The following is a 23,989-nucleotide window of genomic DNA, read 5'->3' as shown; positions in this document are numbered from 1 at the left end:
CGAGGGACAGAGAGAGGGAGACAGTGTCGAGGGACAGAGAGAGGGAGACAGTGTCGAGGGACGGAGAGAGGGAGAGAGAGAGAGAGAGAGGGAGAGAGGGAGAGAGAGAGAGAGACGGAGTGCGAGTGTGAAAGACAGAGAGGTGGAGGCTGATAGAGGGACAGGGGAGACAGGCAGCTGGGCGTAGGTGGGGGGTTAGAGGAAGCCTCATGCAGTTGCACAGCCGGAGCAGAAAGGGCAGGACGAGGCCAATGGCACCTACTTGGCTTGGAGGCGTTCCAGTCTGCTGTAGAGTGGGACCCAGGACAGAAGTGGGCAGAGAAAGAGAGAGAGAGAGAGAGAGAGAGATATATACCATCACCTGCTGACTGCAGAACCCCTGAATCACGAGAAGACACGAAACAGGAGGAGGAGGAGTAGCCCAATCAGCCCATCAATCTGGCTTCCCCCATTCAATCCCAGCTTGGGCCCGCCCGTTCCCCGTATCCCTTAATCCTCGGAGACACTCCGTCTGCCCCGGCCTCCAACGATGGACCGTCCGCAATCCCCCTGGGCTAGGGAGTCCTGCAGGTTCGCAACCTTTGACCTCAGTGAAGACAATCCTCTTCACCTCAGACCGAAACCATCGGGTTCCTTACCCTGAGACTGTGCCCCGCTCGTTTTCGATTCCTCGCACTTCCCCCTACGTCATCCTCCCCACCTGCCATCTTGTCGCGCGCTCGCCCAATCTGGCTCACATCTCTTTGTGTCCTCCCCGCAGCTTCCCTTCCCGTCTAGCTTCAGCAAACTTTGATGTGTTACTCTCCGTTTCTTTAACTGAGTCATTACTGCGGATCGCAAATAGCCGATGCCCCGGCATGGATCCTTGCGGCGCTCCACTAGTCACGCCTGCCAACTCGAAACACATGGAAAATAGGATTGGGCCATTCGGCCTTCAACATGATCATGGCTGATTCTCTATCTCAGTGCCGGAGCCCTGCTCTCTCCCCATACCCCTTAAAGCCTTTAGAGTCCGGAACCCGATCTATTTCCTCCTTAAATATTGACTTGGCCTCCACAACCCTCTGTGGTAGAGAATTCCACAGGTTCACCGCCCTGAGTGAACCTCATCTCAGTCCTAAATGGCCTACCCTGTATCCTGAGAGTGTGACCCCCCTTGTTCTGGATTCCCTCCAGCCAGAGGAAACATCCTCCCTGCATCCGGTCTGTCCACCCGTCAGAATTTTAAACGTTTCAACGAGGCCCCCCCCCGCCCCTCGTTCTTCCAAACTCCAGGGAATACCGGTCTAGTCGGCCCGATCTCTCCTCAAACGACAATCCCGCCATCCCAGGAATCAGTCTGGTGAACCTTCGCTGCGTCTCTGTTTTCTATTCATTAACTGATCCTCTATTCAGGCTAATATATTACCCCCACCTCCATATTACCACCTTATCTTGCTCACTAACACTTTATATGGCACCATATCGAATACTAGATATATTACATCTACTGGTTCCCCTTTATCTACCCTCCTAGTTACATCAAACCATGCTTAGTCAAACTTGTTCTGATCTTAACCTACTTTTCTAAGTGCGTTGTTAAGACTTCTTTAATAACGGATTCCAGCATTTTCCCCAACAACTGATGTTAGGCTGACCGGCCAGTAAACTCCCTGCTTTCTCACTCGCTCGTTCCTCGAAAAGCGGCGTTTGCCAACTCCCGATCTAGCGGGGCCATTCCCGAATCGAAGGAATTTTGGGAAATCGGCACCCAGTGCACCTGCTTTCCCCGCAAGCTCTCTCTTTCAGAACTCTAGGGCGTTAAGCCTTCAGGTACCACCAGGGACTTGTCGGATTTTAATCCCTCAAGTTCCCCCCCCACCGCCCCTACACTTCTTCCCCGCTGATCTTAAACTTCCTCACGCTCGTCAGCTCCCTGGGTCACCGTCCATCTCGGGGATGAAACTCATGACTTTTACTGCGAAGATAGAAGCAAAAGGCTTGCTCAGTACCTCTGCCATTTCCTCATCTCCCCCTTCTCCAACAATGATCATTTCTCCTGTCTCTGTTTCTACACTTCTACTTTAGCTACTCTCCTTTTTATATGCTTTTAAAAGCTCTTACAATCTGTTTTTTGTACTTCAGGCAAGTTTACACTCACAATCTATTTTCTTTCCCCCTCCCCCCTTTATCAACAACTTTTTGGTGGCCCTCTGCTGGTTCCTAAAACAACCACCTCCACCGCCTCCCCCCCCCCCCCCCACCGCCAATCTTCCGACTTGCGGCTGTCCTTTGCTCTAACGCTATCCTTAACTTCCCGACTGAGCCGCGGATGGGTCCTTCCTTGCTGAGTTTTTGTTTCGCAACGGAATGTCATTTTTGTTGAGCGTTTTGGATTGTTTCCTTAAATGCTACCCACCGTTCACTTATCCCCGCACCTTTTCGGTCTATTTAACCCAACGAACCTGAGCCAGTTCTCCCCTGTGTCAGACCCTGTGTCGCTGGCTGGAGTGATGTCACTTTCAAACTCAAGGTGGAACGGAGTGATGTTATGATCACTATTTCCCAGTGGATCTTTTACGACGTTGTTACTAATTAACCCCGCATCATTACCCAATACCGGATCTGAGGTCGCTAGGTGTTGCTTCAAGAGACTGTCACGAAAATATTCTGCAAACCTATCTTCTAGACCACTCTTGCCAATCTGATTGTCCCAGTCCACATAAAGGTTGAAGTCCCCCACAGTTATTAAGTTGCCTTTGTTACTGGTTCTCGTTTAATGCTCTGCCTGACGTTATAACTCTGCTCGGAGGTCGGTTGACCAGTCCCACTTCTTCTTTTTGACTCTTGCTATTCCTAATCCCCACCCGTACTGATTCCACTTCATGACCTTCAGAGTCCAGATCCTCTTCCCCCTACTGTCCTCATGTCATCCTTTATTATCAGGTCTACGCTACCTCCTTTTGTCGTTCTGTCTGTCCTTCCGAAATATGGTGGGCCCTGGGGTATTTATTTCCCAACCTTGGTCACCTTGTAACCATGTCTCTGTAACGGCGATTGGATCGAAATCATTCACCTCCATTTGTGCCGCTAGTTCATCTACCTAATTGCAGAGTCTTCGTGCATTCAGGTGAAGAGCCTTTATCAAAATAAGTGACAGTCATTTGCTAGTTCATTTATCAGGTCAATGCCTTGACCAAGCTGCCCGGTTTAAACTGCGAACAATGCTTGGCAGTTAACTGTCAGTCACCATCAACTGGTGCCTTCTCCATGGTAACGCCTCTAACCAACCAGAGTCCACCAGAGGCGGTGGTGGAATAGTATAATTGCCACTGGACAGGTGATCCAGAGACCCAGGGTAACGCTCTTGGATCGAATCCCACCTCGCCAGACCGCGGAGTTTGAACTCAAGAAAAAAAAACCCAACGACAACCATTAAAGAAAAAACCCCATCTGGTTCGCTAACGTCCTCCGGCGAAGGAAATCCGGCGCCCTTACCCTAAGTGGTCTGGCCTACACGTGACTCCGGTCCCACAGCAACGTGGTCGACGCTTAAATGCCCCTCGGAAGTGGCCCAGCAAGCCCCACAGTCTGCGGGGGCAACTACTCTCCTCCCGTGAAGTATAAATCGTTGTTTTCCCCCCTTATATTTGTATTCTCGCAAAACGTCCTGATGGGAGCTGGCTAAAAAACTTCGACAAATGACACACGGAAGGACCTTGAGTCCCATTTAAAAAAAAAACCTCAGACCCCTATACCCAGGAAATGACCCGGTTCGCTGAAGCAGATCTTTTCTGGCCCCCACCCCACCCCCCCATCTTTCTCTTTGGCTTTCTAAGTCTCCCTTCATCTAAACGCGCAACCGTCACCACCCCCACCCACCCTCCCAGCCGCACACCAACCCTGTTAATTTAAACCCCTGACCATAGCCCAAAGTGGACGGTCAGGCCAGGTCACTGGTCCCCTGACCGGCTCAAGTGGAGCCCGTCCTAGTCGAATAGCTCACTCTCCCACCACCCCGAGTACTGACGCCAGCGAATGGAAGTCTCTCCTTCCGACATCCCTCTTCGATGCCCCTCCAACAGCCTAACAAGCCACGGGGGTCAAGTGCAGTTAGGGAGGGGTAACAAATGCTGAGCCAACCAGCAACAGTCCAGAGGAAGGAGTTTGTCCCTGTGGTGTAGGTACACCGACGGCGCTGTTAGGGAGGGAGTTCCAGGATTTTGTCCGTGTGGTGTAGGTACACCCACGGCTCTGTTAGGGAGGGAGTTCCAGGATTTTGTCCGTGTGGTGTAGGTACACCCACGGCGCTGTTAGGGAGGGAGTTCCAGGATTTTGTCCGTGTGGTGTAGGTACACCCACGGCGCTGTTAGGGAGGGAGTTCCAGGATTTTGTCCGTGTGGTGTAGGTACACCCATGGCGCTGTTAGGGAGGGAGTTCCAGGATTTTGACCCAGCGACAGTGAAGGAAAAGCCGATATATTTCCAAGTCAGGATGGGTGAGTGACTTGGGAAGGGAACTTCCATGTGGGGGTGTTCCCCATGTGTCTGCTGCCCTTGTCCTTCTAGATGGTAGTGGTCGTGGGTTTTAAACTGGATTAGCCTCTTGCTGGATGGGAGTGGGTTGGGGGGAGAGGGTGGGGGGAGAGGGTGGGGGGAGAATGTTGTGGGCGTGGGTTGGGGGCGTGGGTTGGGGGACTGGGGGGGTGGAGGGGGGGAGGTGAGGGCAGAGTATACACCTCCCCTCCCCAATCCCGGGAGGTGGCCCATTCTGCCCTCGTCTCTGTCAGAGGGAGAGAGAGAGGGGCAGTGACGTCCACCCCAGGCAGAGGGGTCGCCACTCCCTCCTCGAGGGTCTGTCACCCTCCACAGTGACCGGGAGCTTGGACAGCGAGATTGGGGACCCTCCCACCCCCAGGAGCCGACTCCTCGATCGCCAACCCCCTTACCCATTGCCTCTTGCCCCTCGCTCCTCACCCCTCCCTTGCTCCTCACCCCCTACCCCCTTGCCCTCACCCATCATCCCTCGCCCCTCACCCATCATCCCTCACCCCTTGGCCCTCGCTACTCACCCCTCCCTTGCTCCTCGCCCATCATCCCTCATCCCTCACCCCTTGGCCCTCGCTACTCACCCCTCCCTTGCTCCTCACCCCCTCGCCCCTCACCCCTCGCCCCTCGCCCCTCACTCCTCGCCCCTCACTCCTCGCCCCTCACTCCTCGCCCCTCACTCCTCGCCCCTCACTCCTCGCCCCTGACCCTCCCTCCTCGCCACTCCCTACCTCAGTTTGCTCTTCAGCGTGCTGACTTCCCGGTTCATGGCCTCCGCTGTCTCTGTCACATCCTCCAGCTCTCGCTGCAGCTTGCGGCGGGAGGTGTGGGCCCTCGAGGAGTCCTCCTCCGCCTCCTCTAGCTGCCTCTTCAGTTGCCTCATCCGCAGGGAAGCCTTCTCCGCCTGGAAAACAAACCCCAGAGGCTCAGCTGAACCAACCCGGTGTGAGCATTACAAATAACCCGTACCAACCAGGAATCGGCCGCTCGGCCCCTCTAACCTGCTGCCCCATTCAATAAGATGGTGGCTGATCCGATTGTCCCCTCAACCCCACATTCCCCCCCTTCCCCGATAACCTGTCACCCCCTTGTGAATCCAGAATCTACCCACCCCGGCCTTAAAAATATTCAAAGTCTCTGCTTCCACCTCCTGTTGAGGGAGAGAGTTCCAAAGACTCACCACCCTCGGAGAGAGAACATTTCCCCTCATCTCTGTCCTAAATGGGTAACCCCTTATTTTTAAACAGTGACCCCCCCCCCCGCCTCGTTCTAGATTCTCCCACAAGAGGAAACCTCCTCTCCACATCCCCCCCTGTCCAAGACCCCTCAGGATCTTAAAGGTTTCAATCGAGTCGCCTCTCACTCTTCTAAATTCCAGCGGATACGAGCCTAACCTGTCCGACCTTCCCTCATAAAACAGGCCGCGCATTCCTGGTGTTAGTCTGGTAAACCTTCTCTGAACTGCTCCCAACGCATTTACATCCTTCCTTAAATAAGGAGACCAAAACTGTCCACCCTAAGGGGAGTGTCGGCCTGGATTATGGGGCTGAAATCCTAGAGTATATACATCTCCCTCCGACAGTGCAGCACTCCCTCAGTACCGGCACCGGGTGGGGGGGGAGTGTCGGCCTGGATTATGGAATTCAAATCCTAGAGTATATACATCTCCCTCTGACAGTGCAGCACTCGCTCAGTACTGGCACCGGGGGGGAGTGTCGGCCTGGATTATGGAGCTCAAATCCTAGAGTATATACATCTCCCTCCGACAGTGCAGCACTCCCTCAGTACTGGCACTGGGGGGAGTGTCAGCCTGGATTATGGAGCTCAAATCCTAGAGTTTATACATCCACCTCGGGCAACAGCTATAGCAAAACATCCCAAACTTTCATATTCTGTTCCCCTTGCAATAAATGACAAGATTCCACTCGCCTTCCGAATCACTTGCTACATCTGCATACTAACTTCCCCTGATTCACGTACCACGGCACCCAGATCCCTCTGTACCCCGGGGTCACGCGGTCTCTCTCAATTTTAATAATACGTTGCTTTTCTACTCTTCCTGCCAAAGTGGAGAACCTACTCCCCTCTGCCAAGCTTTTACCCGCTCACTGAACCTATCGATATCCCTGTGCAGCCTCTTTGTATCCTCCTCGCAGCTTACTTTCCCACCTAGCTTGGTATCATCAACAAATTTAACAACCATGCGTTTGGTCCCTTCACCCCTATCCCTTCCAGAGCCAGTTTCCACTCTGAAGCGGCCACTCACCCACCCACCACCACCCACCCACCACCACCCACCCACCTCCCCCCGCCCAACAGCAGCGACCCCACTCCCACCTGCTCCTTGAACTGGTCGGCATGCCTGCGCTCATCCTCGATTTGAAGCAGCAGCTCCTTCATTTTCTTTTCTGTCCGTCGCAGTAACTTGTTCGCCAGCGAGCGCTCTCTGGATAGATAGAGAGAGAGAGAGAGAGACACGGTTACTCCAGCTCCTGTCACCTCCCCACCTCCAACAATGTTACATTCACCACCATCACCCTCGGGGGAGTGTCGGCCTGGATTATGGAACTCAAATCCTAGAGTATATACATCTCCCTCTGACAGTGCAGCACTCCCTCAGTACTGGCACCGGGGGGAGTGTCAGCCTGGATTATGGTGCTCAAATCCTAGAGTATATAAATCTCCCTCCGACAGTGCAGCACTCCCTCAGTACTGGCACCGGGGGGAGTGTCAGCCTGGATTATGGTGCTCAAATCCTAGAGTATATGACATCTCCCTCCGTCAGTGCAGCACTCCCTCAGTACTGGCACCGGGGGGAGTGTCAGCCTGGATTATGGTGCTCAAATCCTAGAGTATATAAATCTCCCTCCGACAGTGCAGCACTCCCTCAGTACTGGCACCGGGGGGAGTGTCGGCCTGGATTAGGGAGCTCGAGTCCACATCGACAGCGGGGATCGCGGAGTTGGGGGTGGGGGTCCACTCACTTGGATTCCTGCTCTAGCTGTTCCTCGAGCTGCGAGATCTTCACTTCCAGGGTGGTGACGCTGGTCTTGTACTTGGAGCGCACCACCCCCTCCAGCTCCTGCAGCTTGCCCCTCAGCTCCTTGTTCTGCCGCTCCAGCTGCTGCCTCATGTTCTCCAGCCGCTGGGTGAGGCTCCTCTCAGCCGACAGCTCCGTGGTCATCGTCTCCACCTGGACATGACAAAAGGGGCGGGAGAGGTCGGGCGGGGAATTCAGCGAGCGAGAAAGATATAATGACCCACCCCAGCTCAGGACGCGGCACAGCCAAGGACTCAAGACCTCGTTCCCAACTGTCCCAGCAAAACAGCCGGAGGAGGTAGCCATTCATCCCCTTGTTTGGCCTCTGTGAATGGGCGATCCAATAAATCCCCATCCCTCCCTGTAAACGTTTCCCCTTTGAGTATTTATCCGATTTCCCCTTTTTGAAAATGCCGATTGAATCTGCTTCCGCCGCCCTTTCAGGCAGCGCCTTCCAGATCACACCGACTCGCTGTGTTTAAAACTAAATCTTTCCCCCATCTCTCCCCCTCCCACCCCCCCCCACCCCCCTCTGGTTCTTTCCCCCGATCGCCCTCAATCTGTGTGTCCCTCTGGTCCCCGGCCCTCCCACCACCGGGAACAGTTTCTCCTCATTGACCCCATTGCAGACCCTTCCCGATTCCGAACGCCTCGATTCAATCTCCCCCTTAACCTTCTCTGGCTCCGAGGGGAACGAGGAACCCCCAGCTCCTCCCAGCCTCTCTCTCCCCCCGCTGGGGTATTTTATCAACCCCTTTAATCACATTTTGATTTGATGTTTGTAAGTTTCCATTAAACCTTGTCTCTGGTTTATTTTAGAGCTGACCTAATTTAGGGGCTGTGTTTATTTTACCCCTGATTTTGCTGCTTCGTTTATTTGGTTGACACAGAAAGAGGACAATTAACAAAGCATGCGGGTGAGAAATCTACGGAGATGTCCGAAGATAACTGTGCAGGAAAGGGAGGAAGTGGGGAACCATTCTGGGAAATCTCCTCCGCGCGCTCCCACTCTCTCTCCGAGTCCTTGACAGTCCCTTGCGAAAAGCAATGGGGGTTTCCACTTGGGGCCCAGCCAGGGCCTTGTTGAAGTATTTGCCGGAACTTTCTCCGCTTTTTCCACGCGCTGGACGCTTCTCTCCGCTCGTCCCCGCCGTTGTTTCAAAGATCGGCCGTGTACCCCGCTACCCCACCGCCCGCACCCCCCCACCCCCAACCCCGGGGGACACTCCGTCCTACGTTTGGATGGTATCACTTCCCCTGCCTCCCAGCACGTTAAACTGCGTTGGACAACCGCCTGCCCATCTCCCACCCCATCCCCCACCAGCCCCGCCTTTGTCTTCCCACAAAGCGAGGGCTTTCTCGAACTGCCTGTCCACCCCCACACGCCTCCCACCCCCGTGCGGGGACGCTCCCTCTCTCTCTTCCCCCCACCCACCCCCCAACCCCCCCCAACCGTTCCAGCCTCGGGCCTCACCTGCATGGTGACCTTATGGTAGCGATCATTCAGCAGCTCCGTGTTGCTCTGCTCCTCCTCCAACTCCTCCTCCAGCTGCCCGATCCTGGCCTCCAGCCGCCTCTTGTCCTCAAACAGGGCCGACCTGACGAGGGTAAGACGGGAATCAGTCCACCCCGTGTTTCGTCGGCAGCCCTCTCTCCCACCCCACTCCAGAAGGCAGGTGGGGGGGGCGAGCTGCCTCCTTGACCACAGTCGGAGGGGGGCGGGGGAGGCGTTTGTTTGACCCCTTACAAGCAAGCAGGGGGCAGGTCAGGCGCCGAGCTGCGCTGGGACTGCAGGTCTGGGGTCCAGCGCAGGGCAGGCTGGGAGAAGGGGACGGATTTCCGTCCCTAACGGACATCACTCAGCGCAAAGGGGTCTTTAACAGCAACTCCCCCATGACTGAGACAGGCTCCCTGCGTCCAGATTTATTCAACCCAGTGGCGAGTAACATTCACCCCACACAAGTGTCAGGCAATGACCATCTCCAACAAGAGAGAATCCAACCATCGCCCCCCACCCTTGACGTTCAATGGGCATTACCCTCACTGAATCCCCCCACTATCAACATCCTGGGGGTTACCATTGACCAGAAACTGAACTGGGACCAGCCACATAAACACTGTGGCTACAAGAGCAGGTCAGAGGCTGGGAATCCTGCGGAGAGTCACTCACCTCCTGACTCCCCCAAAGCCTGTCCACCATCTACAAGGCACAAGTCAGGAGTGTGATGGGATACTCCCCACTTGCCTGGATGAGTGCAGCTCCCACAACACTCAAGAAGCTCAACACCGTCCAGGACAAAGCAGCCCCGCTTGATCGGCCCCCCATCCACAAACATTCACTCCCTCCACCACCGACGCACAGTAGCAGCAGTGTGTGTACCATCTACAAGATGCACTGCAGCAACTCACCAAGGCTCCTTCGACAGCATCTTCCAAACCCACGACCACTACCATCTAGAAGGACAAGGGCAGCAGACACATGGGGAACACCATCACCTGGAAGTTCCCCTCCAAGCCATTCACCATCCTGACTTGGAAATATATCGGCCGGTCCTTCACTGTCGCTGGGTCAAAATCCTGGAACTCACTCCCTAACAGCGCCGTGGGTGTACCTACACCACACGGACAAAATCCTGGAACTCCGTCCCTAACAGCGCCGTGGGTGTACCTACACCACATGGACAAAATCCTGGAACTCCCTCCCTAACAGCGCCGTGGGTGTACCTACACCACACGGGACAAAATCCTGGAACTCCCTCCCTAACAGCGCCGTGGGTGTACCTACACCACACGGACAAAATCCTGGAACTCCCTCCCTAACAGCGCCGTGGGTGTACCTACACCACACGGGACAAAATCCTGGAACTCCCTCCCTAACAGCGCCGTGGGTGTACCTACACCACACGGGACAAAATCCTGGAACTCCCTCCCTAACAGCGCCGTGGGTGTACCTACACCACACGGGACAAAATCCTGGAACTCCCTCCCTAACAGCGCCGTGGGTGTACCCACACCACAGGGACAAAATCCTGGAACACCCTCCCTAACAGCGCCGTGGGTGTACCTACACCAACAGGGACTGCAGCGGTTCAAGAAGGCGGCTCACCCACCCCATCTTCTCAAGGGGGGCAATCAGGGATGGGCGATAAACGCTGGGCCCGGCCAGAGACGCCCAGGTCCCCGTGAACGAATAATTAGAGATTAAAAAAAAAAACTGCATTTAAGTAACCCCAGTTGCATACCAGGGTCAGCGAGCGGCTGCGTTTCAGGGAGACGGAAGGGGGGAACGGGACCTGGGCGTAACGGAGGAGGAGATGTGATAGGGGTCAATGGAGATCGGAGACGGAGAGAGAGAGAGGGAGGTTGGGGGGGGGTGGGGGAGGGGGTGTGGCGCGGGAATGCTGGAGCGGTGGTTGGCGGGTTCGCTGTACGAGGTGACACTCACTTCCCGGACGCGCTGCTGCCCATCTCGTCCGCCAGGTCCTCCCGGTCTTGTACAGCCTGTCGTCGGGCTCGTTCTGAGACAGCCAGGTCCTGGAGAGGGGGAGTTGTGGGGGGGGTGGGGGGGGATAAAAAAGAGTAGAGGGGCTATCTGTTAAAAAAAACACATGGGAGACGCTCGGCGGGGAGGGGAGGGGAGGGAGAGAGTCAGCAATGGTAAGACCCCTTAGTTCAGAATCGCAGGATCGTCACAGTGCAGGAGGCGGCCTTTCGGCCCATTGAGTCTGTACTGGCTCTCCGAACTAGTTGTGGGTTTATAGGTAAGACCTAATCGCTATTCCCCAACCATATCTGTAACCTTAACCGTCACTTTCATCTTAATCTGCTAAACCTAACCTGTTGATGCACGATGGCCCTTCGGCCGATCCTCGTGGTGCTGATTTGCAGCAATTACCCTCTGACTGACCCTTGGGCAGCCGATTTGCGGCAATTGCTTTCTGAATCAGTGCACCGCAGCCAGTTTACAGCGACGATTCTCGCCAGCCTTAAACCTCCAACCACAAACCCCTAACGCACCCCCCTCCTTCCCTATTAATAAAGGATAGACCCTTCCCCGCTCACCCCTGCAACAAATCCCCCCCCCCCCACTCCCGTCAGTATGAATCAGGAATCAGTCAAAGGGTAATTGCTGCAAGTCGGCTGCTTGAGGGCCAGTCAGAGGATAATTGCTGCAAGTCGGCTACTCGACAGCCAGTCAGAGGATAAGTGCTGCAAGTTGGCTGCTCGAGGGCCAGGCAGAGGATCATTGCTGCAAGTCAGCTGCTCGAGGGCCAGTCAGAGGATAGTTGCTGCAAGTCGGCTGCTCAAGGGCCAGGCAGAGGATAATTGTTGCAAGTCAGCTGCTCGAGGGCCAGTCAGAGGATAGTTGCTGCAAGTCGGCTGCTCAAGGGCCAGGCAGAGGATAATTGTTGCAAGTCAGCTGCTCGAGGGCCAGTCAGAGGATAGTTGCTGCAAGTCGGCTGCTCAAGGGCCAGGCAGAGGATAATTGTTGCAAGTCGGCTGCTCGAGGGCCAGTCAGAGGATAATTGCTGCACATCTGCTGCTCGAGGGCCGGAGGATAATTGCTGCACGTTGGCTGCTTGTTTGCCAGTCAGAGGATAACCGCTGCAAATCGGCAGCTGGGCCGCCCGTCAGAGAATCCGTCGCTGTAAACCGGCTGCGGTACACTGATTCAGAAAGCAATTGCAGCAAATGGGCTGCTCAAGGGTCAGTCAGAGGGTAATTGCTGCAAATCGGCACCACAAGGATCGGCCGAAGGGCCATCGTGCATCCCCCACCTCACCGTCAGGGTGAATCTGGATCCATAACCCTAACCCCCTAATCATTTCCCACAATAAAGGAGAAAACCTTTCCCCAGGCCCTCACCGTCAGTGCGAATCAGGATCCCTAACCCTAACCCTTAAACCCCCAACCCAAAAATCCCAAACCTTAATCCCTCACTGTCTATTACTGAGGCCCTTTCCCACTCCCCTCTCACTATTTATTACACTGGGTATAACACACTGAAGGAGGCCATTTGGCCCATAAGTTCTGTGCAGGTATCCATGCTGCACGCGATAAATTCCATCGATTGCCTTAGCATTGTCGAACCTCTCTCTCACCTCCCCAAAAGATTCAGTAAGGGTTGGGTCAAGCAAGATTTTCCCTCTCGAAATCCGCACAGACTACACATTATTCTATTTCTCATTTCTAGACGTCCTACTGTTCTGTCCTTTAGTAGGGAGCCTGTTATTATTCCTAGCACCAGTGTCAAGCAAACTCTGGAGTTCCCTGGAAGTCCACCCCGCTTTTTAAATATGAGAATTACATTAGCTATCTGTCAGTCATCTGATACTACACTTAAGAACAAGCTATTAAATATGAACAATAATGTCTCTGCTATCTCTGCGTTAGATTCTTTCAGAATATGTGGATGCAATCAATTGGGATCAGGTAATATATTATGATCACTACTGTCTAGGTGCTCCCCTATTTATACTTTGAGTTTGTTTAGTTTATGCAATACTTTTTTTAAAATCAGAGATACCGTATTGGCTCCCATCCTGCGCTCCCTCGCTCTTTACGAACTGAAGAGTCAACCACATTACTGTGGCTCTGGAGTCACATGTAGGCCAGACCGGGCAAGGATGGCAGATTTCCCTCCCTTAATGGGCATTCGTGAACCAGATGGGGTTTCTTTTTTTAAAAGCGATTTTATGGTCACTGTTCCAGATTTTTTTTTGTTAACTGAATTTAAGTTCCACCAGCTGCCGGGGTGGGATTTGAACCCGGGTCACCAGAGCATTAGCCTGGGGCTCTGGATTACTTGCCCAGTGACATCACCACTATGCCACCATCTTCCTGTTGATCCCTTATGCCTTTATTCATCCGCAGGGTCTCAGCAGTGTTTAGTTTCGGGGGAATATATTTTCCATACACCCCCGTTTTAAACCTTCCCTACTGCATCATCGTTTGGTGGTACAGAACTTGAGCATTGCTGAAAAGACTACTTTTTTTTTGTCGAGGCTTCTCGTCTTGCACTCATCAGGACAATTCGCAGAAATACCGAATGTGTAAGGAAACAACAATTTATACTGTATGAGAAGAGAGTGCTGATTGGCTGGAAAGTGGTAGAGGTGTCGCCAATGGGGAACGCACCAGTTGATGGCAGCTGATAGTTAACTGCCAAGCAGTGTTGAAATTTGAACCAGGCAGCTTGACTTTGATTGGTCGAGACATCAGCCTGTTGCAGTTTTACATCGCTGTGCTGTCTACCCACTCAGCCCCTTAAAAATCAGATTTTCCTCAATCCATTATGTCCTTGTCTATTATCTTAAAAGTGCATTAAATTGTGATCGCTATTGCCAAGATGCTCCCCTAATTCTCTGATCCGCTTTGGTATGTTGTAATCCCGACTAGGTTTGGTTCCTCCCAACGCATGATGGCCTCCAGCTAATTTATTAACTAGGCCTTTTTCCATTCCTCGCCACTGCTTATTTATGACGGGGAGGGGGTGTGAATTAATACCTCGTGCGTCTGCAGCAGTTCCGCCTCGAGAGACTTCAATTTCTTCTCGGTCTCCTTGGACTGGAGGAAGGTCTCCTCCCGGGAGGAGCGGGCCTCGTCCAGCTCCCGCAGCAGGTCCTTCATCTGAGCCTGAGGCAGAGAGAGAGAGAGAAAGAGGCGGGGAGGGGGTCAGAGAGAGAGAGGAGGAAAGAGAGCGAGAGAGAGAGAGGAGAAAGGAGAGAGACAGAGAGAGAGAGAAGGAAAGAGCGAGAGAGAGAGAAGGAAAGAGAGAGAGAGGGAGGAGGAAAGAGAGAGAGAGGGAGGAGGAAAGAGAGAGGGAGGAGGAAAGAGAGAGAGAGGGAGGAGGAAAGAGAGAGAGAGGGAGGAGGAAAGGGAGAGAGAGGAGGAAAGAGAGAGAGAGGGAGGAGGAAAGAGAGAGAGAGGGAGGAGGAAAGAGAGAGAGAGGGAGGAGCAAAGAGAGAGAGAGAGGGGAGGAAAGAGAGAGGGGAGGAAAGAGAGAGGGGAGGAAAGAGAGAGGGGAGGAAAGAGAGAGGGGAGGAAAGAGAGAGGGGAGGAAAGAGAGAGGGGAGGAAAGAGAGAGGGGAGGAAAGAGAGAGGGGAGGAAAGAGAGAGGGGAGGAAAGAGAGAGAGGAGGAAAGAGAGAGGGGAGGAAAGAGAGAGGGGAGGAAAGAGAGAGGGGAGGAAAGAGAGAGGGGAGGAAAGAGAGAGGGGAGGAAAGAGAGAGAGAGAGGAGGAGAGAGAGAGAGAGGAGGAAAGAGAGAGAGAGGAGGAAAGAGAGAGAGAGAGGAGGAAAGAGAGAGAGAGAGGAGGAAAGAGAGAGAGAGAGAGGAGGAAAGAGAGAGAGAGAGAGGAGGAAAGAGAGAGAGAGGAGGAAAGAGAGAGAGAGAGGAGGAAAGAAAGAGAGGAGGAAAGAGAGAGAGAGGAGGAAAGAGAGAGAGAGGGGGAAAGAGAGAGAAGGAAAGAGAGGAGGAAAGAGAGAGGAGGAGAAGGAGAGAGAGGAGAAAGAGAGAGAGGAGGAGAAAGAGAGAGAGGAGGAGAAAGAGAGAGAGAGGAGAAAGAGAGAGAGAGGAGAAAGAGAGAGGAGGAGAAAGAGAGAGGAGGAGAAAGAGAGAGGAGGAGAAAGAGAGAGGAGGAGAAAGAGAGAGTGGGTGGGGGTGAGGGAGAAATAGATGGAAGGAGAGGGAGGGAGGGAGAGGGTGAGTGAAGGGCAGAGGGAGAGAGATAGGGATGGAGAGGAGAGAGCAGGAGCACAACACGTAAAGCGCACAGCCCAGAGCGAGCGCAAGACAGAGATAGATAGAGAGAGACACAGACAGACAGAGATAGAGAGAGATAGAGAGAGACAAAGACAGACAGAGATAGAGAGAGACACAGACAGACAGAGAGAGAGACACACACACACAGGCAGACAGAGATAGAGAGAGACACAGACAGATAGAGACACAGACAGACAGAGAGAGAGAGATAGAGAGAGACACAGACAGAGAGAGAGAGATAAAGAGAGACACAGACAGAGAGAGAGAGATAAAGAGAGACACAGAGAGAGAGAGATAAAGAGAGACAGACAGAAAGAGAGAGAGAGACAGACACACAGGCAGACAGAGATAGAGAGACACACAGACAGAGATAGAGAGACACACAGACAGAGATAGAGACACACACAGACAGAGATAGAGACACACACAGACAGAGATAGAGACACACACAGACAGAGATAGAGACACACAGACAGACAGAGATAGAGAGAGATAGTGAGACACACAGAGATAGAGAGAGATAGAGAGACACAGACAGAGAGAGACACACAGAGAGACAGAGATAGAGAGAGACAGAGAGACACATCAAACAGAGAAAGAGAGACACAGACAGAGAGAGAGAGAGACACACAGAGAGACAGAGATAGAGAGACACACAGAGAGACATTAGTCACAGCCGAGTGAAGGGGCAGAATCTCTCTGACACTGTACATCCTGCAACCAGAGGGGGGGGGGGGGGGTCGGGTGAGGGGGTGGGGGGGGGGGGGGGGAGATCTCTCCCCGGTGTCCACGGGCCCAGTATTTATCCCTCCACCAAAATCACTGAAACAAACGGACCACCTGGGCCGTCGCCGGGTCGCCGCTTGTGGGATCTTGCTGTGCGGGAGCCGGCTGCTGCGTTCCCGACAGGACGACAGTGAGCGCTCGCGCTTCGGAAAAGGCCCCTCGTTGGCCGCGAGACGCCCCGGAAAACACCATCCCGGGGGCCTGTCCTGTGAGGGGCCGATCGGGATCGGTGGTGGGGGGGGGGGGGGGGGGGGGGGGGGGGGTCTGATATTCTCCGGAGTTCACAAGAACGAGGGACAATCTCGCCAGAACGGATCAAGTTCGGAGAGGGGGCGTGGGGGTGGGGTGGGGTGGGGTGGGGGCGGTGAACCTCTGGGACTCTCCACCCCAGAGTGCTGATTGGCTGGCAAGGGGACTCCGATCAGCAGAGGTGTTGCCAATGGGGATGGCACCAGTTGATGGCGGCTGGTAGTTAACTGCCGAGCATTGCTTGAAATTTGAAGCGGGCAGCTTGACTCTGATTGGTCGAGACGTCGGCCCATCGTAGTTTTACGTCGCTGTGTTTGTTGTCCACCCGCTCGACCCCCTTAACAGAGCCTAGAACGAGGGCAGGGAGGGAGGGAGGGAGGGACGCTCAGCCGGCAAGTCGACTGGAGACAGGGTGGGGGGAGGGGGGGTGGAGAGAGAGAGATCCTCGGGCGCGGAGAGTGCGGGTCGGGGGTCAATGATCGGGGTGAGAGGGTCGAGTGGAGGAGCAGGGCGGGGGGGGGGGGGGTAGTAGAGCAACGTTTGTTTTGGGGGTGGGGGGGGGGTGGGGGGGGAGGATGCTGGGATCTGACCCGCTGACCTCACGCGGAGCCGGAAGGTTCCGGAACCCCCGCTGCCGACTCTCCGGTACCTTCCAGAGCGGCCCCCGTCCCTGCGCGGCTTTAGTCCGGGGAACAGCCGGCCTCGGACCCCCTCACTGCCCATCCCACTACCCCACCCCCACCCCCCACCCCGCCACCACCCCTCACCCGGCCGCCACCACCGGCCTCGGCCCCTCCTCTCCGCCCCCCACCGCCGACCCCCCCCCTCTCTCCCACCCTCCAATCCCCCCTCTCTCCCACCCTCCAATCCCCCCTCTCTCCCACCCTCCGATCCCCCCTCTCTCCCACCCTCCGATCCCCCCGTCTCCCCCTCCCTCCGATCCCCCCGTCCCCCCCCCCACCCTCCGATCCCCCCGTCTCCCCCTCCCTCCGATCCCCCTCTCTCTCCCCCTCCGATCCCCCTCTCTCCCACCCTCCGATCCCCCCTCTCTCCCACCCTCCGATCCCCCCTCTCTCCCACCCTCCGATCCCCCCTCTCTCCCACCCTCCGATCCCCCCTCTCTCCCACCCTCCGATCCCCCCTCTCTCCCACCCTCCGATCCCCCCTCTCTCCCACCCTCCGATCCCCCCTCTCTCCCACCCTCCGATCCCCCCTCTCTCCCACCCTCCGATCCCCCTCTCTCCCACCCTCCGATCCCCCCTCTCTCCCACCCTCCGATCCCCCCTCTCTCCCACCCTCCGATCCCCCTCTCTCCCACCCTCCGATCACCCCTCTCTCCCACCCTCCGATCCCCCTCTCTCCCACCCTCCGATCACCCCTCTCTCCCACCCTCCGATCCCCCTCTCTCCCACCCTCCGATCCCCCCTCTCTCCCACCCTCCGATCCCCCCTCTCTCCCACCCTCCGATCCCCCCTCTCTCCCACCCTCCGATCCCCCCTCTCTCCCACCCTCCGATCCCCCTCTCTCCCACCCTCCGATCCCCCTCTCTCCCCTCCGATCACCCCTCTCTCCCCCTCCGATCCCCCTCTCTCCCACCCTCCGATCCCCCTCTCTCCCACCCTCCGATCCCCCCCGTCTCCCCTCCGATCACCCCTCTCTCCCCCTCCGATCCCCCTCTCTCCCACCCTCCGATCCCCCTCTCTCCCACCCTCCGATCCCCCCTCTCTCCCACCCTCCGATCCCCCCTCTCTCCCACCCTCCGATCCCCCCTCTCTCCCACCCTCCGATCCCCCTCTCTCCCACCCTCCGATCCCCCTCTCTCCCCTCCGATCACCCCTCTCTCCCCCTCCGATCCCCCTCTCTCCCACCCTCCGATCCCCCTCTCTCCCACCCTCCGATCCCCCCGTCTCCCCTCCGATCACCCCTCTCTCCCCCTCCGATCCCCCTCTCTCCCACCCTCCGATCCCCCTCTCTCTCCCCCTCTGATCCCCCTCTCTCCCACCCTCTGATCCCCCCTCTCTCCCACCCTCCGATCCCCCCTCTCTCCCACCCTCCGATCCCCCCGTCTCCCCCTCCCTCCGATCCCCCCGTCTCCCCCCCCCCCACCCTCCGATCCCCCCGTCTCCCCCTCCCTCCGATCCCCCCGTCTCCCCCCCACCCCACCCCCGCTGACCTGCAGCCTCCGCAGTTGTTTGAGAGCCTCGTCCCTGCCCTTGTTGGCCCCGTCAATGTGACCCTCCACGTCCTTCAGCTCCGCCTCCAGCTTCTTCCTCGAGGCTGCGGCCATCGAGCGCTGCTTCCTCTCGTCCTCCAGCTCCAGCTCCAGCTCCCGCACCTGCGGAGGGAGGAACAGAGGGATGGGTTAAACCCACCGAGAACGGGAAGGGGGCAGAGCCCAGGATCGAAGAGCGAGCGTCAAAACCAACCAAGCCCCCCCCCCCCCCCCACCACCCTCCCTCCCCCCACCACCACCACCACCACCACCACCCGCAGGCCATTCAGCCCCTCCCCTCCCCTTCTCCACCTCTATCAGATCCTATCCCTCCCTCCCTCAATCTCCTCTGCTCCAAGGAGAACAGCACCCACACCCCAACCCCCCCCTCACGGCTTCTCCAACCTAACCCACCCTAGGTAAACCGCACCACCCACCCCCCCCCCAACCCTCCCACCTCCCTCATCGCTGGCACCATTCTGGTCAATCCCCCTCCCCCTCCCCCTCCGCAGCCTCTCTGGGATCCTCCCATTCCTTCCAGACCAGGAGGGAACACTCCAGCCGGGACCGAGCCAGAGTCTCCCAAAGGATCAGCACCGGCCTCCCTGTTTCTGGACTCGATGCCTCTCGTTACCAAGCCCGAGATCCTGCAGACTCTCCCAGTCTGTCCCGCGCCCCCCCCGCCCCCCCTCAACATGTGTCAGGCAATGACCATCCCCAACAAGAGAGAATCCAACCATCGCCCCCTTGGCGTTCAATGGGCATTAACCTCACTGAATCCCCCACTGACAACATCCTGGGGGTTACCATTGACCAGAAACTGAACTGGGACCAGCCACATAAACACTGTGGCTACAAGAGCAGGTCAGAGGCTGGGAATCCTGCGGAGAGTCACTCACCTCCTGACTCCCCCAAACCCTGTCCACCATCTACAAGGCACAAGTCAGGAGTGTGATGGGATACTCCCCACTTGCCTGGATGAGTGCAGCTCCCACAACACTCAAGAAGCTCGACACCGTCCAGGACAAAACAGCCCCGCTTGATCGGCACCCCATCCACCAACATTCACTCCCTCCACCACCGACGCACAGTAGCAGCAGCGCGTGTACCATCTACAAGATGCACTGCAGCAACTCACCAAGGCTCCTTCGACAGCACCTTCCAAACCCACGACCTCTACCATCAGAAGGACAAGGGCAGCAGACACATGGGAACACCCCCACATGGAAGTTCCCCTCCAAGTCACTCACCCATCCTGACTTGGAAATGTATTGGCCGTTCCTTCACTGTCACTGAGTCAAAATCCTGGAACTCCCTCCCAAACAGCGCCGTGCATGTACCTACACCACACGGACAAAATCCTGGAACTCCCTCCCTAACAGCACTGGGGGTGTACCTACACCACAGGGACAAAATCCTGGAACTCCCTCCCTATCTGCGCCATGGGTGTACCTACACCACACGGACAAAATCCTGGAACTCCCTCCCTAACAGCGCCGTGGGTGTACCTACACCACACGGACAAAATCCTGGAACTCCCTCCCTAACAGCACTGTGGGTGTACCTACACTACAGGGACTGCAGCGGTTCAAGGCGGCGGCTCACCCCCCCACCTTCTCAAGGGGCAATTAGGGATGGGCAGTGAGGCCCACATCCCCGTGAATGAGTAACAGAAGCACCAGAGGCCTCTTGGGACACTGACCTGTTTGAGAAGGGTTCTCTTCTTCTCTTCATTCTGCTCGTCACGCGACTGGAGGCTGCGATCGAACTGGGCCTTCGTGGCCTGCATGGTGACCTCCAGGCGGAGCTTGGCGTCCTCCGTGCCCTGCAGCTCGTCCTCCAATTCCTCCAGCTGCGTCTTCATCTCCTCCACCTGCTGCTCGAGCGCCCGCTTCGCCTTCTCCAGCTCGTGTACCTACGTGGGGGGCAGGGGGAGGAAGGCGGGGGAGTTGAGGGGGTGGGGGGTGTGAAAGGGCAGCACAGAGAAGAGGTAGTCAGCACAAAGGAGAAGACAACACGGCGGGGGGTGGGGGGGGGGGCGGTGGGGGGAGGGTAAGTGCGGTATGGGGGTGGAGGGTAAGTAGAGTGCACCAAGGGGGAGAGCGGGGAGGGGCGGAGAGGCGGAGAGCGGGGAGGGGCGGAGAGGCGGAGAGCGGGGAGAGGCGGAGAGCGGGGAGGGGCGGAGAGCGGGGAGGGGCGGAGAGCGGGGAGGGGCGGAGAGCGGGGAGGGGCGGAGAGCGGGGAGGGGCGGAGAGCGGGGAGGGGCGGAGAGCGGGGAGGGGCGGAGAGCGGGGAGGGGCGGAGAGCGGGGAGGGGCGGAGAGCGGGGAGGGGCGGAGAGCGGGGAGGGGCGGAGAGCGGGGAGGGGCGGAGAGCGGGGAGAGCGGGGAGGGGCGGAGAGGGGGAGAGCGGGGAGGGGCGGAGAGGGGGAGAGCGGGGAGGGGCGGAGAGGGGGAGAGCGGGGAGGGGCGGAGAGGGGGAGAGCGGGGAGGGGCGGAGAGGGGGAGAGCGGGAGGGTCGGGGAGGGAGAGCGGGAGGGTCGGGGAGGGAGAGCGCGAGCGTCGGGGAGGGAGAGCGCGAGCGTCGGGGAGGGAGAGCGCGAGCGTCGGGGAGGGAGAGCGCGAGCGTCGGGGAGGGAGAGCGCGAGCGTCGGGGAGGGAGAGCGCGAGCGTCGGGGAGGGAGAGCGCGAGCGTCGGGGAGGGAGAGCGCGAGCGTCGGGGAGGGAGAGCGCGAGCGTCGGGGAGGGAGAGCGCGAGCGTCGGGGGAGGGAGAGCGCGAGCGTCGGGGAGGGAGAGCGCGAGCGTCGGGGAGGGAGAGCGGGAGCGTCGGGGAGGGAGAGCGGGAGCGTCGGGGAGGGAGAGCGGGAGCGTCGGGGAGGGAGAGCGGGAGCGTCGGGGAGGGAGAGCGGGATCGTCGGGGACGGACGGAACGGGATCGTCGGGGACGGACGGAGCGGGAGCGTCGGGGAGGGAGAGCGGGAGCGTCGGGGAGGGAGAGCGCGAGCGTCGGGGAGGGAGAGCGCGAGCGTCGGGGAGGGAGAGCGCGAGCGTCGGGGAGGGAGAGCGCGAGCGTCGGGGAGGGAGAGCGCGAGCGTCGGGGAGGGAGAGCGCGAGCGTCGGGGAGGGAGAGCGCGAGCGTCGGGGAGGGAGAGCGCGAGCGTCGGGGAGGGAGAGCGCGAGCGTCGGGGAGGGAGAGCGCGAGCGTCGGGGTGGGAGAGCGCGAGCGTCGGGGAGGGAGAGCGCGAGCGTCGGGGAGGGAGAGCGCGAGCGTCGGGGAGGGAGAGCGCGAGCGTCGGGGAGGGAGAGCGCGAGCGTCGGGGAGGGAGAGCGCGAGCGTCGGGGAGGGAGAGCGCGAGCGTCGGGGACGGACGGAGCGGGAGCGTCGGGGACGGACGGAGCGGGAGCGTCGGGGAGGGAGAGCGGGAGCGTCGGGGAGGGAGAGCGGGAGCGTCGGGGAGGGAGAGCGGGAGCGTCGGGGAGGGAGAGCGGGAGCGTCGGGGAAGGAGAGCGCGAGCGTCGGGGAAGGAGAGCGCGAGCGTCGGGGAGGGAGAGCGCGAGCGTCGGGGTGGGAGAGCGCGAGCGTCGGGGAGGGAGAGCGCGAGCGTCGGGGAGGGAGAGCGCGAGCGTCGGGGAGGGAGAGCGCGAGCGTCGGGGAGGGAGAGCGCGAGCGTCGGGGAGGGAGAGCGCGAGCGTCGGGGAGGGAGAGCGCGAGCGTCGGGGAGGGAGAGCGCGAGCGTCGGGGACGGGACGGAGCGGGAGCGTCGGGGAGGAGAGCGGGAGCGTCGGGGAGGGAGAGCGCGAGCGTCGGGGAGGGAGAGCGCGAGCGTCGGGGAGGGAGAGCGCGAGCGTCGGGGAGGGAGAGCGCGAGCGTCGGGGAGGGAGAGCGCGAGCGTCGGGGAGGGAGAGCGCGAGCGTCGGGGAGGGAGAGCGCGAGCGTCGGGGAGGGAGAGCGCGAGCGTCGGGGAGGGAGAGCGCGAGCGTCGGGGAGGGAGAGCGCGAGCGTCGGGGAGGGAGAGCGCGAGCGTCGGGGACGGACGGAGCGGGAGCGTCGGGGAGGGAGAGCGGGAGCGTCAGGGAGGGAGAGCGGGAGCGTCGGGGAGGGAGAGCGGGACGGATGGCGGGGGAGAGCAGGGAGAATGAGCAGGGGACTGAGTGAGAGAATGAGAGCGGGTGGACATTCCCGTCACTTACGTTCTTGCCCACGTCATCCTTGGAGTTCATCAGGTCCTCCATCTCGGAGCGCAGCTGCTTGTTCTGTCGCTCCATTTCCTCTTTGCTCTCCACCTCCTCCTCCAGAGTGCGACTTAACCACAGCACACGAGTCTCCTTCTCTCGAGCCTCGGCCTCGGCTCGGTCCCTCTCCTCCGCATGCCGCGCTGACACACTCTTCTCCTCTGCCAACATCTGCAAACGTCAAAATAGTGGAAACCATAATCCATCACTCAAGGTGTGCGAGCAGGCTAGGCCTGTGGGAGTGCCGCACTGTCAGAGGGTCAGTACTGTGGGAGTGCTGCACTGTCAGAGGGTCAGTACTGAGGGAGCGCTGCACTGTCAGAGGGTCAGTACTGAGGGAGTGCAGCACTTTCACAGGGTCAGTACTGAGGGAGCGCTGCACTGTCAGAGGGTCAGTACTGAGGGAGTGCTGCACTGTCAGAGGGTCAGTACTGAGGGAGTGCTGCACTGTCAGAGGGTCAGTACTGAGGGAGTGCTGCACTGTCAGAGGGTCAGTGCTGAGGGAGTGCTGCACTGTCACAGGGTCAGTACTGAGGGAGTGCTGCACTGTCAGAGGGTCAGTGCTGAGGGAGTGCTGCACTGTCAGAGGGTCAGTACTGAGGGAGTGCCGCACTGTCAGAGGGTCAGTGCTGAGGGAGTGCTGCACTGTCAGAGGGTCAGTGCTGAGGGAGTGCTGCACTGTCAAAGGGTCAGTGCTGAGGGAGTGCTGCACTGTCAGAGGGTCAGTACTGAGGGAGTGCTGCACTGTCAGAGGGTCAGTGCTGAGGGAGTGCTGCACTGTCAGAGGGTCAGCGCTGAGGGAGTGCTGCACTGTCAGAGGGTCAGTGCTGAGGGAGTGCTGCACTGTCAGAGGGTCAGTACTGAGGGTGTGCCGCACTGTCAGAGGGTCAGTGCTGAGGGAGTGCTGCACTGTCAGAGGTCAGTGCTGAGGGAGTGCTGGCACGTGTCAGAGGGTCATTGCTGAGGCGTGCTGCACTGCAGAGGGACAGTGCTGAGGGATGCTGCATCTGTCAAGGGTCAGTGCTGAGGGAGTGCTGCACTGTCAGAGGGTCCAGCGCTGGGAGGGAGTGCTGCATTTCAGAGGTCATGCGCGGTGGAGTTGCTGCACTGTCAAGAGGGACAGCCATGAGGGAGTGCACACTTCCGGGAAGGTTCAATACTGAGGAGTAGTGCTGCACTGT

The 23,989-nt window shown here is 58.1% G+C and overlaps 1 protein-coding gene across 1 annotated transcript in view; it reads right to left on the bottom strand.

The window, feature by feature from the left end:
• Positions 1 to 22,984, bottom strand: part of LOC121274972 (myosin heavy chain, embryonic smooth muscle isoform-like) — a 36,967-nt gene extending 13,983 nt beyond the window's left edge. Inside the window, exons 1-10 of the mRNA XM_041182351.1 lie at positions 22,767 to 22,984; positions 20,279 to 20,491; positions 18,538 to 18,699; positions 14,074 to 14,202; positions 11,012 to 11,100; positions 9,041 to 9,164; positions 7,511 to 7,719; positions 6,864 to 6,972; positions 5,258 to 5,430; positions 263 to 286 (exon numbers count right to left, since the gene is read on the bottom strand). Coding sequence (XP_041038285.1) covers positions 263 to 286; positions 5,258 to 5,430; positions 6,864 to 6,972; positions 7,511 to 7,719; positions 9,041 to 9,164; positions 11,012 to 11,100; positions 14,074 to 14,202; positions 18,538 to 18,699; positions 20,279 to 20,491; positions 22,767 to 22,979 — 1,445 coding nt within the window. The 5' untranslated portion in view covers positions 22,980 to 22,984. The remainder of the gene's footprint in view (positions 1 to 262; positions 287 to 5,257; positions 5,431 to 6,863; positions 6,973 to 7,510; positions 7,720 to 9,040; positions 9,165 to 11,011; positions 11,101 to 14,073; positions 14,203 to 18,537; positions 18,700 to 20,278; positions 20,492 to 22,766) is intronic.
• Positions 22,985 to 23,989: the final 1,005 nt, after the last annotated feature.

The sequence above is a fragment of the Carcharodon carcharias genome, assembly GCF_017639515.1.
Source record: "Carcharodon carcharias isolate sCarCar2 chromosome 39 unlocalized genomic scaffold, sCarCar2.pri SUPER_39_unloc_3, whole genome shotgun sequence".
Taxonomy (NCBI): Eukaryota; Metazoa; Chordata; class Chondrichthyes; order Lamniformes; family Lamnidae; genus Carcharodon; species Carcharodon carcharias.
This window is presented reverse-complemented; position numbering and strand designations above follow the sequence as displayed.